This window comes from Corvus cornix, chromosome 1, assembly GCF_000738735.6.
Source record: "Corvus cornix cornix isolate S_Up_H32 chromosome 1, ASM73873v5, whole genome shotgun sequence".
NCBI lineage: Eukaryota > Metazoa > Chordata > Aves > Passeriformes > Corvidae > Corvus > Corvus cornix.
In genome coordinates this window covers 49,279,140-49,294,375 of record NC_046332.1, presented here as the reverse complement: position 1 = coordinate 49,294,375, position 15,236 = coordinate 49,279,140, and the positions used below count along the sequence as shown (strand labels likewise).

Genomic DNA, 15,236 nt, shown 5'->3' with positions numbered 1-15,236 from the left:
GTTCTTATAGAGACCCAAGACTGTTCTCCTGAAGTCCAGCACTGATCTTGCTTTCTGACCTCCTTCTTGCCCTCAGGATTTTGATACTCCACCATCTTAGGGTCATTATATCCAAGGCTGCCTTCAACCTTCACATCCCCAGTAAGCCCCTCCTTGTTGGGATGTATGAGGCCCAGCAGAGAGCCTCTCCTCATTAGGTCCTCTACCAGTTGTGTCAAAAAGTTGTCATTGATGCTGCCCTGGATTGTTATGCCCTACTGTGTTGATCTTCCAGCAGATATCAGAGTGGCTGAATTTCCCCATGAGGGCCAAAGACTGCAATACATGAAGTTGTTTCCAGCATTTAAAGGCCTCATCCACTTCCTGGTCAGGGGTCCCACAGCAGACACTCACCACAATGTCACCCAGAGCAGTTTGCTCTTCAGTCCTAACCCATAAGCTCTCTGTTGGCTTGTCATCCATCCCCAGACAGAGCTCCATGCTCTGGGCTTGAAGGTTCACCTCCACAGCAATATCACATCACTGCAGCTTTCTCCCTACCTTGAAAGGATCCCTCCATAGCCCTCCATCAACTTGATTTAAAAACGGAGAACTGACCACATCATTATATAAAGTTTCTACTATTACTTTTGAGTACAAAAGAAGTGGAAAAATTAAATTTCTAAACCACACACAGTAAGGAATCATCATTCCAAGCATGAAAACACACAGGGTCTACAGAACTGATCTATTCATAAGCAACTGCATAAGCCAACCATGAGCACCAAGTAGTCGTGCTGAAAAGCTAAATTACTGCCACTCAACTCCCTGGCAACTGCCACAGATGGTCATATTACAGAATATAAAACTATGAAACAATTATTTACAAAGAATTTTAGGACAGACTACACAGTAGCTACAAAGATAATATACTAGACAATTCTCAGGCTTGCAATTTTGCACATACAATATGGGTTCTATCTGCGTAACTACCGTGTAACATTAACTCTACCCGAAAATTAGCACCTTTTTACACATACTGACACAATCCACCCATGCCCTTAATGGCTTTTGTAGAAATAAATTTTCAATGTCTGGCAAACAACACTAGCTGACAACACGTCACTTTACCTACCACAGAGGATTAAGAAGACACCCAGAAAAACAAGTTGTCTAACAGTCACCTAAGAGGTAAATTATTTATTGAGACTTAATCCTGTTTACACATTTCCCTCTTGCTTTTACTTTTAGAGACCCCAAGGGATTAGCCTGCCTCCAAGCAGAAGAGTCTTGTGTACTAACTATTTCCACCTGGTTTATACAACACGCTATTATTTTTTATTAGAAAGCCCACCTATTGGCCTTTGGCATACACAGCAATTGGTAGATCAGGAACAGCAAGCTCCATAAAAAATTAAACCAATTTTCAGTAGGAAGGAGGAAGTTGCACAGTTTATTCCTGCAATATGAGTAATGGCCTATTGAAGAGATAAATGAAAGCAAGAATATAAAAACTAAAATTCAGCTGTGTGTACAGTGTTACAAAACCTGAGACTCAGCAAACTTACAAAGGAACCCAGCCAAGCTTACCATCACATCTTAAGAAATAGATGTATAAATTGTTAAGCAGTCTAACAGAATAGTTTACATACTACTTTGACGAAAACTCTCCCCACACCATCAACACAGACATGAAAACATTACCATCTGTTACATACCTTATTTTCCCCTGCTCTGTTAAATCTCCATCACTGTGTAATATAGTTGTTAGCAACCTCAGAGTAGAAGTTCCGGACTTGCTGTGGTTGTTCTTCATTCCTAGCAACCACCGAACCATCATCTTGATGGCCTGAATCTGAAAAAAAAAATTGGTATCAAAAAGTCAAATCATACCATAAGCCTCATTTTTAAAATAGTCTTTATCTTAATTTAATCACATAGTATTCTTTCCCAAGTGCTTTCTGCTGGGACAAACATAAGCCTGTCAGGACTGCAAAACATCATTTCAATACCAAAAGATAACTAGACATTCTTGCTAGACAGCAACTTTTCACTGAAAGTCTCATACATGTATTACAGCAAATAAAAATTATACATTTAGTTAAAGTTTGAGCTGTTTCTTCTACTAATCACATATTTTGTCCTTTGAAAACTTTTTCTTAATTGAGCTTACATCCATTAAATACTGTGAAATAGGTAAAACAGTTTATACTCACTAAGAAAATACTACTGGATCGAAAAGTAGAACACATTTTCATCTTTATATATTCATATAATTCACAGAACACTCTGAGTTCGAAGGGACCCACAAGGATCCACAAGTCCAACTCTTAAAGTGGATGGACGATACCGGGATTGAACCCATGACCTTGGCATTAAATTCCTGTGCTTAAACGATCTCCATATAGTCTCTATTTATCTATGTAATACCTGAATTTAAATTTAAGACAAGTAAATGACAAAAACACTTAGACATTTTGATTGTTAAGAGTAGCAGTCTGTACCACGATAACTTAGCCTGGTTATGAGTATTTTTTTCACAGCTATTTAAAGAAAAGCCTCAAAGCCGGTTACTTGGAATAATTTGTTTTTGTCAATGGAAACACCAAGTGTTTCGAGGCAAGCTTCTGCCAGTATGCAGAATCCAGCAACTATATGAAACACTGAATAATTTCACATTTCTTTAGTGAAAATAAAACATCAATGTGGAGATTAAGTTTGTTTTCATATTTGAATCCCTTTATCCTTTCACTTTCCTTTCATATGACAGCAGAGACAATAAAGAAAACAAAGAGGGGTATCTTCTGACAGCAAAATGAAAATGCTCATCTGAATCACATAGACATCCTTGGGTGGGGGGGGGGGGAAAAAAAAAAACAAAAACAAAACAAAATACCGAACTCTGAAGATCAAAACAAAACCCAAAAGCTTTAGAAAACTTACATGGTAACTTCAAATTTTCTCATTATTGGAAAAAGCAGTAACTTTTATATAAACATTCATAATATCACTAAATTCAATTTATCATACATTTGATCTATTTCTTGCAACTAACTGACCAAAGTGGTCCTGTCAGATCTCAGTTCTAGGCCTACCACTTACATGTGAGTATATTTTTTAGCACTGTAGTCCATTTATTCCACCACACTGGGTAACACCAGCAAGCTGTAGGATGTCCCCAGAACCCAAAATGCAAATAGAGTCTGAGGAATAGAAATTAAATTGTCTTGCCCTCACTTTCAAAGGGCCTTCCACTGGAACAGTTCTAACTATCCACCAGAAGATTTTACTAGCAATAAACCAAATAAATAATTGCAATACAACAATAACAGCATCAGATCTTTTCACAGCTCACAAAATCACTTTTTTCATGTCATAACCAGTACCTGTAACCATAAGTGCCTCCCATTTGTTGGGAGGACAGAAATATGCCAGCTCTCCTTGGTCTTCAAATAAATGATGTATTCACCCAGGGAACAGTCACATGCTACCTCGTCCCCTGACTAATTTCAATTTCAATCTCTGCTTCTAATAATTCCCTCCATAATTCCTTTTCCCTGGTTTTATTATCCAAACCTATTCTAGCCTTCCTTTCATGTAGTCAAGTCTTAATCCCATCTCCTTCAGAATTTTTTGTCTGACCCCACTAGTTTCCCTATTTCTTTGCTGGTGTTAATGATGACATGATGACATTCCAGCAACCATTCAGAATTAAGCATTCCCATGAAATTAGTACAGGGCATAAGAATTCCCCCAGTCACTACTACTGATTACCTGAAGACTTAGTTAAACACAACATGAGTTTGGACTAATGTAATGTTTTAAATTCTCCCTTTGCAACCAAATAGTGTAGCTATTAGAAGATAATTGCAGTTGGAAGGAGTGTTAGGAGGTCTCCAGGAAGGTCAGATATGAAATCAAAGGAAGGTCAGATATGAAATCACACCACACTGGTCTCAGTTTTACGCATTGTGGTGTCGAAAGCCCTCCAAGAATGAAGACTGCACAGGCTCTCTTGGCAATCTGCAACCTCTTGCTACCTGTTGCATTGTATGACTGTTCTCAGGTTTTTTCCTTATATCCAGTCTGAACCTCATTTCAATTGGTGTTCTATGAGCCTAGAATTCTTCTACAAGATGAAAAATTATTATACACAACATGAAAAGATCAAGAAAGCAAAAATGAGACCGAACCATATCAAAAGATAACACTGTCTTCCTACTGTAACATCACCATTTTGACAGCAGCTGGCTCAGGTTTCTACTGCTTGAGGTTTCAGAGCCACAAAGGCTGCATGTTTGTGCAGGAGTGAAAAATCAAACGAAGTCCACTTAGAACATAGTTAGAGAAACAGTATGAGAACTCTTATATTCTGGTGATATGGAAGGAAACAAGAAATATCACTGCTACTACACGAGTCTCAATCCACTGCATGGAGCACAGTACTCATCACAGGTCACTGCCAAGAGAGATTACTGCTTTAGAACTCAAGTTCCAGGCGCAGGAATTCCAGTCTAACTCACACAGTCATTAATCCAAGTCATAGTTAATACTGTACTGAAACATTTCTCTGCAGACATCCTTTCATTTAAAGCTTAGCATCCAAAACTAAGGCTCTCCTGTATCAGTCTACATCTGCTAGGCTGGACAATACTACAATTTAGTCTTCAGCAGTCCTTCCCACTTTCATACTCCAACTTGCTAGTTTTAAAATCCCCACTAGATATATAATAATGTTACAGAGGGAAAAAGAGGCTTTTAAAACCAGAGTGAAGAAAAATACACTATCAAAGAGAAATAATTTACAAACTAATGGCATGGCCTGCAGCATACATTAAGTTTATGCTCCTCAGTAGTAATAAATGCTAATTAAATTTGCAAATCAATTTTCACAATAACCTGCTTTCACCTGCAAATAAATGCTTCTTACAGTTTTCAGGCTTGGCTTCAACCTCAAATAAATCAAAAGGTTAATTCCCTTCCAAACAGCCAAATGTATGAGAAGTTTTATCAACATAAAAGCACATTTTAAAGAGTTATTACAGCTTCACAAATCGTTTAAAATAATTAAGAAAAACAATATTTACTGCTTCAAGTTACATGTACAATCCCTGAAGTGAAATCATGTGTCTATTTAAAACTAGCACTTCATTAAATTAAAACAAAGGTTCATTCTTTTAACAATTTTCTGAGTGTACTGTCTAACTATGGAATTGTACAAATATGAAAAATATCCTTTGTGTAGTCAAACAACTAAAAATAACAAATCAACTCCAAACAAAATCAAGCCTTTCCAGTAATGAGTTCTGTACCAAGCTGGAAACCAAAGTACTTACTAAACTAGCACAGAAGGAGGTCTGCTAGGAAGAGTTTAACAACCTTGAGAGAAGGCAAAGAACTTAGTAAAACCAGAGCAACTTTACTCAAAAGACATTAGAAACTAAACAACTGATATAACAGAGCATGCTACAAAAGACAAGCATCTCATTCTGAAAGAAGTGAAAAACCTATCCCTGTTCTGAAGGGCATTTAAAAACCAAATACAGATACAGAATATATTTTCCACATCGTAAGTCTATTTCTAATTCAGTGAAAAATTGAGTGACAGTATCTATTACAGAGTACAGAAAACGTAATACACTTACTCCAAAAAAAAAAGCTTGAAATGACATTTTTAAATAAAGAACCAAAACAAAGCCCCCACCATTTTAAAGTGATTTTTTCTTAAATCCAGGTTTTTCCCTAATACACATTGCACACAGAGAAAAGCAAACAATTTTTAGTATTTTAGTAACACATTTATTCATTTGAGGAAACTGACAAATCCAAACTCCATTTTTCTTATTCCAAAACAACACTGAAAGTTTCTTGGAATGTCATAAAAATTCAAGAGAAAAACTAAAGACTTTTAAAAAAAATTTCTATAGTGTTTAACTCCTACATTGAAGAGGAGAGGAAAAATAATTTTATTTTGAGTACTCCAGATATCATCACAGTTAAGTGTCAGAAAACAAAACTAAACATATAAAGAGCTTAACGAAAAATTTAATGACGTGTGCAGTAAATTTATGCATAAAACAATAATTAAAAAATACGTTCCCAAGAGCAAAACTTATTAAGTATTATAAACATAATATAGAGGAAAACATAGTACATGCTACTTACTTTAACAAGGGTTTCAGGAGACACTTCTTCATCTGGGACCCAAAGTTTTGTGGTCTTTTTCCCTGGAAGCTAAACCAAATGTTACATTTGTTACACCACTGTTACTCTCCAGTAAAACTTGTAACCTCCTCTTTCCTGTTTGCTTCTGAAAACAATACTGCAGCACTCCCTGGTCAGCTTTATGCCTTCTGTATCTTATAGAAGTAACCACTACTGAAGTGAGATACCTCACTATCCAAGTATTAGCAAATTTAAGATTAGTAAAGGGATTTTTTGTTGTTGTTGTTACCTGAAAAGTATTCCTTTAGAGTGTAATAGCCATTGCTTTGAACGTAACTTACAGATTTTCCATATCCAGTAGATTGGAACTTCATGCACATTTTACTGTTTTAGACAGTGTATCTTTCCCCAAGCAATTTCTAATGATGCACGAGTTCATTAATCACTTTATAATCAATACAAAAGTGTTCAAAAAGTTAAAAATCAGTCTTCCATTCCAATCGCGTATTTTAATCTCAAATATATTACACTTCCTAAAAACCACAACTAACTCACTCAAGATAAGAGACAGAGTGAAGTCATAACAATTTTCCCCTTTTTAACCAAAGCCAAGTCACAAGTGATCAAATGCTGTGCTATGCAGCTCATCACTTTTGTAAGATTCCCAAATAAGTAGAACTCTCTCCTTTCTGGTACCATGGGTTTTCAATGGAGCCGAACTACATGAGGAAATCAAAAGACAACCATATACAAAAAGTAGAACCAGCATGCCAAATATCTTCCCAAGTACTTGCTGAGTATGATACTACAGGAAAAGCATACTCATAACACAAGGTTTTAAAAATACTCACCCTATCGTTCATTAGCAAATCTTTAACAATAAAAGTAGCAACCAAAGATTTCAAAGGGGCAGCAAACTGGTCAGGTGCAAGCATGGCTATATGGCCAATAGTAACCAACGGCGTAATGAGGTGCTCAAAATTGCTTGGATCCAGACTTTTATGCAGTGGCTAAAAAAAGGCAACAAATTCAGGTATTACTGATATAATCTGTGTCTTACTGAGAGGATGGGAATGACAGCTTTGTACCAAGTTGCCCATGCCTATTTCTATTTCAGAAATACAATTTTAAAAGAACTACTGGCTATTTAAAGATACATTCACCAACCCAACAAGTCTCCCTCAAGTCAGAGGAAACACCAAGATGACAGACAAAATACTTATCACCTCTGTAGAGTTCAAAAAGTGACAGCTCAAGCATGACCATTTGGGAAACAATGGATTAAAAAGCCTATTTTCTTGTGGGAGAACTAGATCTCAAGATACCAATTCCAGTAATGGACTATGATTCAGCCTTCAAGATAAGAGGTTGATGGGAACTAATTAAAAAGTATGTTTGCAGTTATAGCTATAGTATTTATTTACTCTTTACCACAATTCAGTTTTCCATAATTTCTGCAACCATTTAAACACTTTTGACCATTTTCAACAGGGGTAAGGAGTATGGTTCCTCTTTCCATAAGTAGTGCATGGTTCTGGTACATAGCCCAACACTTGGTTTTACTCCATCACCTCTTAAAATATATAACCCTAAACATGATGTATCATGAGATACAAGAACAACCTCTACTACCATTCTTCAGCCCAAAACCATACAAGAACAAAAGGAAAGGGGAAAAATATATTTTCTAAATCTGCTACAACTCGCAACTACATCCCTTAGTTTACATGCGCAGTATAAAAGAGCAGTAAAACGTAACTTAAATATTTACTGTTACCTCAAATATCTGTGCAAACTGAGTTTCTTTGCTGGAAAATATTGCATGGATGCAGTGAATAGCATACTTGGCTTGACGAGGGGGTCCCTTTTTAGCTTTATGATGCAACACCGGAAGCAGAGCACTGAAAAGTTGTGTAACAAAACAAATAGACCGAGATAAGTACCTTTGCACAAATTGAAAATCTTCCAAAACATCGAACTAGCAAAAAAGTACAGATATACATATAAAAAACACAACACTTCTGCAAAAGTGCTAATTGTTTTTGTTTGGGTAACTTCTTCAAAAAAAGAAGAAAAAATTTTATTTACATAACTTCCAAGCAAAAAACCCCTAGTTTTTGTTGATAAAATATCATGTGGTAAAACAGGCATTTATACCTGCACAGGCTACTAAATGTTCTTTTGGAAGTATTTTTGCCTATATATCACCATTAAATTGCAAAGAATGTTTTTACACAGCGCATATATATAATTTAGGAAAGAACAAGTAATTCTGAAGGACAACAATATAAATTATAGTGGTATCAGTGACATACTAGCTGTCACTATTTTGGGTATATTCATTTCACTTTCATTCTTTAAAAAGCACTACATTTTAAAGTCTTCCAAAATCTCTTTTTGGAAGTAAGTTATACTTTCTTCCAAAAGAATGCAGGATAATGCTACAGCAGATGAAAGTAAGAGTGAGAACTTCCAAAATCCTATACAGTAAAGATCACTGCTCAGAGTAAGATGCACCACTTACGATCGTATGTGAGGAAAGTCTTCTTCAATTTTACTTCCTGTATTTTTGAAAATTTGTAATGCAGCTTCTGCGACTTTTTCATCATCCATTTTCAGGCAAGCGAGGAGAGATTCAAAAGTTTCAGCTGAATGAAATGAGATAGGGTGCGTAAACGAAAGTACCTGCCAAAATATGATGAAAGCCATGTTAACATTTTTTAAATGTCTACTTATACTAGGACATTTCATCAAGAGTCATTTTCCACTGCCATACTGGAATATTTACAATACTCTCACTGGTTTTGACCCATGATACACATTTCTCTCCTTTTTCTTAGTACCTCCTAAGTTCTCTGTCCTTACACATGATCTTGTTAGATTTATCTCCCCAGTCTCAGTTTCTACTCCTATTATTCTGAACATGTACTTCTCAGTGGCTACATCTACATTAGCAAGTACTGGGTTACAGCAGGAGCGGGTCTTAAGAGAAACACAACTGAGCTAAGGAAGCAATATTCATGTTTCAGGAGTTTTACTTCAGAGTATTTTTAGACTGACTAAATCCACTTTAGCCACTGCAACAGAACATGTGCTTCTGAAGCCCATCTCAATTTTGTTCCTCTGAAAGGAACCCAGCTTGTGTGCCTCCAAGACTTCATGTTTGTTTCCTCAGGGGAAGAATTGATTCTGCTCTGAAGTGAAATTCCTATCTCTAAAATAGCAACACGGACATACCCAATAGGGTCTCTAGTCCCTCAAGCTTTCCACAGCAGCTTAGCAGATTCTGTACCTCTCCTTCAGACTCTTGGACTTGGTTGTTTTCAAGTATGACAGTCCTCCCATGTTAAAAAAAATGAAATAAAGAAACCCTCAATTGATCCTCCCTGAAATTTGGTCTTCATTTTTAAGTGGCTTGATTATTAGCCTCATTCCACATAATATTCTGACCCATGTCAGAGAAACAATCCTCAAAATATAGAAACTTCTTCATATGCAGTTCTCTATTTTAACCAAGTTACCTTCCTCCCCACTTCACTGCATGGCATTCTCAATGCTGGACTTCCATATTTCTCCTTTCTGTATTATTCTCGTGATGTACATATAGACTGCTTTCTTCAGGGCAGTCTTATTCCTCTTCTTAAATATGTCATGCCAGTTCATACAAATATGTAAGAACTGACTTGGAAGCCTTCATTCAAGTATAGTCCTTCACAACATGATTCTTTCTTTCTGACTTAGATTTCTTGTGCTACTAGGTATCTGAACTTTTACTTAAATGTGCACATCTGGATAAAGAGCCACACCCTTTCAGGAGCATCTACTCAGTCCTTAGCTGATCTAAAATACCCTGAAAACTTCAGTATGGGTGTCCTTTAGATTTTTAGGCCTCTGAAGTCAACCCCTAGCTGGACTACTTGATGGTGTTTGCTATGTTAGCTGAGTCTCAAAGATTACTCATAGCTGAAATAGGTAAGACCCCATTTACATGGAACACAGAGGAACCACAGTGTTGTATTGATATACAAGTACAGTTCCAAAAGTATCACAACTATATTTACAAATAGCTGAATTCATGCTCTAATAATCAAAACTCAGCTGCTACTGTCTCACACGCAACTACATGTGGCTTCCAGAAAAGCTTCTAAATAATTTGAAAAATAACTTTATTTATGTGCCACATAAGATGAGCATAAAGAACAAGAAACCAAACCAGGTTCTTCCAGGTAGGCACCACATGCTTATGATTAAAAGTAGTAAGTGCTAATTAAAAATTTATTTTAACAAAGTTGTTTGCAAAGTTTCCCACGCTCACTGACCACCAGGACTATACTTGCCTTCAGCAATTCAAGACCTGCTCTGATTGCCTGGTCAGTAGGTACACCCTCATCTTCATCATCAGCTGTTCCATCTATGGACTTGTTCACTTGCTTGATAAGGGCACTGAAGAGGAAAACAAAACATGGCCTTGTAGTTACTCCAATTCCACCATGTATGATTGTTTTCACAAGTTTAAGACAAAATCTTATTAAAGCAACTTTTTAAAAACATAAGCTTATCATAAAACAAGTATGTCAACTACATACATAATCTGGTTGCCCTCATCTCCTACCCAAATCAAAGCTTATGAAGCATTACATTTGAAAATATTTATCCATCACGAATTAAGAACTATATACAAATTACTCTGGAAGAATGACCAAAATAAGAGAACAATCTGAGCATTACAAGCAACAAATTCAATAAGAATTAAGGTGAGGTTACAACCCACTGGAAAATTAACTGTTTACAATCCTTAGTCTCTAACCAAGACAAAAAAAAATAACCATTTAACAGTTCTGCTGAGAGCTGATGACAAATTTACAAGACCTATCTCCTGCATATTCCTTCTTGACAGGCTTATTTCAACTACTGCTGTTAAATAATCATTTCAACAATTATTTTTTTCTCCCCCCTCCCACAACTTCATTTGCTTACTCCTCCTTTAAGTCATGCTGCCTCTCCACCACAGTCTTTACTTCCTCAGTGACATTGCTGTTTATGTCACTATGAGCTAATATTCTGGGTGGGAAGTTTCAGCTGAACAGTCTGGACAGAAATTTATTTTAAAATAAGTTGGCTGGCTGCAAACCACACTTTGTCCATCAGCAACACATCCTTTTACTGATCAGTCATTGCAGCTATGCTGAATGACAATGCAATTCTTTCTATGACTACATTTTGGGCAAGAACACACAAATCCCTATACAACCTGAAACAGAAGAAAACATTGCAGGTCACCAAGCCTTAAGCCACACCCACCCAGCCCATTACTGCTTGGGCTTAAAAGCAAAATAAGAAACCCCAGTTTCAAACCCTGTGATCTATGGCCGACAATACACACACACAAAAATACCTGATGGATTCAGTATCAATGTGCACAGGAGCAATTCTCTCAAGAAGAAATTTTATCATTTCCAGGAAAGGATTTGTTGGTTGCTTTGGATTGCCCAACTTCTTTGTTATTTCCCTCTGAAATATAAGTTGTAATTAAACTTCTAATCAATTCTGTTCCAAAAATTTTCACGCTTTCAGAGCAATTCTTACCACACATCCTTCAGCCTGTTTGCAAGAACATGTTGGGCTAACAAGCATTTCTAACTGACTTCTTATTTTTTCATCGTCTTCTAGAACTTGTGTGAACTTTTTCATGAAATCTTGAGCTTTCCCTGGATCCGGAAGGTTTCCTTTAAATAACCAAAATAAATCACTATTTATGTGTTGTAAATTACACAAGTTTGGAACATCATACAAGCCACAAAAAACCCAAACAAAACAAACAAAAAGAAAAAGCACAAAAAATCAAACCACAAAACACCTCAAAATGTGCAGACTTATTTCTGAGGACACAAATTTCTACAAATCTCCCCAGGCTATTTGCTTTCCTCACCCTTCACACTCGTTTTTCAGCAAGTCTAGTTGTTCTTGCTAATAATACTACTAACAGCTGAAGCTGACCTCAGACTGCAAAGCTGAAATTCCACGGCAAAATATACTCCGTACACAGATCACCCAATGCAACAAGTGTGAAAAACATCAAATGGGTATTTTTGCTAAATTATCCCTTAAGTCAACATAAGCTTTACAACAGCTTAAAACATTTAAAATGCATTTCTTAAATTACTTCCCCATTTTATATTTACATTTTATATTATAGCAAGGCAATTTATTGGCAAAGGGTTAGTCTACTATTTAAGATGCTCCATATTTTTGGAACAGCCAGTGTTAAGCAAAGCTGGTACAGAATGTGGTGTAGGACTACAGGATAGTTATTTCAAAACAAGTTCTATTATCAATTTGTTTTGCTGTATTGACTTTTTTTTTAAATGCAACCCAGAATTAAAAGTATCAGAAAAAATACAAACTGATCAAAAAAGGATTGGGATCATGGCCAACAAAGCAGCAAGGTTCATTTTTTTTCCTCCACTTTTTTTTTTTTCTTCAAAAATGTGCATAGTCTTATGTAGTATATTCTTTTGCCAGCACAGATGGCATTTTTTTAAAAAGGTGGGTTTGAAAACAAATTTTCAGAATTGTAAAGCAAGTTTTTCTTCATACTGGTTTTAATGCTACTGGCATGGTGGGCCCAGGGAACAGAAAGTGTTGCTTTCGGGTTGGCGGGTATTTCTTTGTCAGGAGTTCAGCTTACACAGACATTCATCAGTTTTCAAAGTGCTTTCCTTGCTACTGAAATCCAAACTCTTTTGCACTCACCCAAAGACATTTACAATACCAAAACCTCAAAAGACAGGTAGGTTAGTACATAGCTTAGTAGTTTAGTTAATATCTATGAATATATATATTCTATAGTAATTGCTAAAATAGACATTAACACCCTAGATCATCCAGACCTTGAATTAGCCCATAATGCAGCCAAAATGCTGATAACGTGATAAGCTTCATGACTGACAACTTCATACAGTAAGGGTAATTCTGCTTAGAGTTGCCTTCATTCTTAAAAGCATATTGCAGCATCACTTTTATAATGATTTGCTTTAAATTTTATCTGCTGCAAAATGTCTTTTTATAAACTTACCCCAAATGATTTTTAAAGCAAGAAAGCAATATAGTTCAACTGTAATTTTTACACTGTAAATACTTTTACTGACTTACTTGTTATAACCATCACTTTTGAGAATATAGCTTTACTGCTGGCATCTGTCTGCAAGTCACAAAAGAAAAATGGATTAAGTAAAAATTTTACATTATTTATTTCCATTTGAATATTCAACGAGGAAGATTCCAGACTGCATTAACAACAAGTCAGCATCCATTCTCCTAACACATCAGTGTGTTAGAAATCAAAAACCACCACTGCAAATTCAATGTAGACACTTACAGGAAGTAACAAGTAGATCATCCCTACAGCATCGATTATGTAAAATATTTTTATTACTTTTCAATCTACCATATAACTTATGAACAGCATGAACGGGCTATTTCTGTAGTGTGTAGTCTCAGAAGAATGCCATCATTTTTAGGGCTCTTAGCTGTCACAGCTGAACTCACACGTTCAGACAAAAAAAAATGATAAAAGACAGAAATCAGGTATCATTTACAGGATTCAAGTAATGATGTCAACAGATACAGACTTTCCATATTCAAACCTCTTGTGACTCAGGAGAAAAACAAAAACTGTACTGTGGAGTTTCTTCCATCCTGACTGTTCTGGTCTCTTAATACTCGCTGAGTCTTCAAGTACTGGCTAAAGCTCCCATTAAAACAGATTGAGCAAACAACTACTAATTCAGCCAAACACCAAATAACCTGAGGCAGAAGTATTAACTTGCAGCATTATAACTCTATTGAATTATGACAGATTGAAGAAGTTTAAGAAACATTTCTTTTTAGAAAATCTACTGTGGCACTTGATCTACATTATCATGCATCCATCTGCAGCAAATGAAGATTATACTCTGCTAGACATGAAACAGCATTCACCCACTTTTCCACATATGAACAGGCAAGGTTATGTATTTTATTTAGCTGTATATGCTGCTGAAGGAGAAAACAAGAGCAGCTGTGATTTATGCTTTCACTCTTCAGAAAAGTAACTTGACTTAAAGGCAAGTTTGATGTCCCTTCTGTCTTAAGAGAAATTATGAACAAATAAAAAGTTGGAGCAATAAAAAGCAATAAAAAGTTTCTTAACATGTTTCCACCCTCCTCAATAGTGCTTTGTCTGAGGAGACCCTGAAGAGGAAAAAAGGAAGATGACTGTAGAGTTTCAGTAAATGGCAGAAAGGTAGACTGGGAAGTTCAAAAGATTTGTAGTTACCGAATAATGTAGGTTGGCAGTGACAACTTAAGGTCACCCGGGTGAACTGCCTACTCAAAGCAGGATCAGGTTTTGCTTCAGGCAAACTCCTAGTTGCATTTTAAATATTTACAAGGATGAAGATTTCACAGCATCTCTGGGTTACCTGTTCCCATATCTGATCACCCTTACGGCAATTTTTTTTCTTACTACCTAATCAAAGTTCCTTTGTGGCAACTTTTGTACGTTATTTCTTGTCCTATTCCTCTTTATCTCTGAAAGCTCTCAGAATGCCTACATTTGGCACAGGGACAACAACTACAGGAGAACAAAACAACTAAGCTATAATGACTAAATGAATAAACTAGACCAAAGTGAAAAAAGCACACGAAGTGTATTCTAAAAGATTACTAGGTAATTTCAGTTTTGTTTCCTGAAAGAAAACTATGTTTACATAGCTCTGAATGGCTAATGGATATTTGTCTCAAGATCACCACTTGGACTGTATGCCCCTCCAGTCTATGGTTATGAAAATGCAGTCTTATCACAACCACAATGATTTAATTGTATTAACTATCAACTGAAGACACCCCCAAAAAAACCATACAAGATCACCACAAAACCAAAAAGTTATAGTAAAAATAGCAAAGCATCTGCACGAGGAATAATGAACAAGTTTTGGGGTAACGAAGGCCACTGGGTGACCTCTGTATGAAGAGGTCAGGACTGCCCCGTGCCGGTCAAAGTCACTTCCAGCCAGGTCCGCAACAAACAAACCAACCCACCACACATCAGA

The 15,236-nt window shown here is 36.3% G+C and overlaps 1 protein-coding gene across 4 annotated transcripts in view; it reads right to left on the bottom strand.

Moving 5' to 3' along the window:
* The window catches only part of PDS5B (PDS5 cohesin associated factor B), a 101,826-nt gene that overhangs the window by 29,205 nt on the left and 57,385 nt on the right, over positions 1-15,236 (bottom strand). For all 4 annotated transcript variants that reach the window (XM_039566301.1, XM_039566292.1, XM_039566306.1 and 1 more), the window contains exons 15-23: positions 13,297-13,345; positions 11,731-11,870; positions 11,540-11,655; positions 10,482-10,587; positions 8,669-8,829; positions 7,922-8,045; positions 6,996-7,154; positions 6,145-6,213; positions 1,698-1,834 (exon numbers count right to left, since the gene is read on the bottom strand). In XM_039566301.1, the coding sequence (XP_039422235.1) occupies positions 1,698-1,834; positions 6,145-6,213; positions 6,996-7,154; positions 7,922-8,045; positions 8,669-8,829; positions 10,482-10,587; positions 11,540-11,655; positions 11,731-11,870; positions 13,297-13,345 (1,061 nt within the window). The remainder of the gene's footprint in view (positions 1-1,697; positions 1,835-6,144; positions 6,214-6,995; positions 7,155-7,921; positions 8,046-8,668; positions 8,830-10,481; positions 10,588-11,539; positions 11,656-11,730; positions 11,871-13,296; positions 13,346-15,236) is intronic.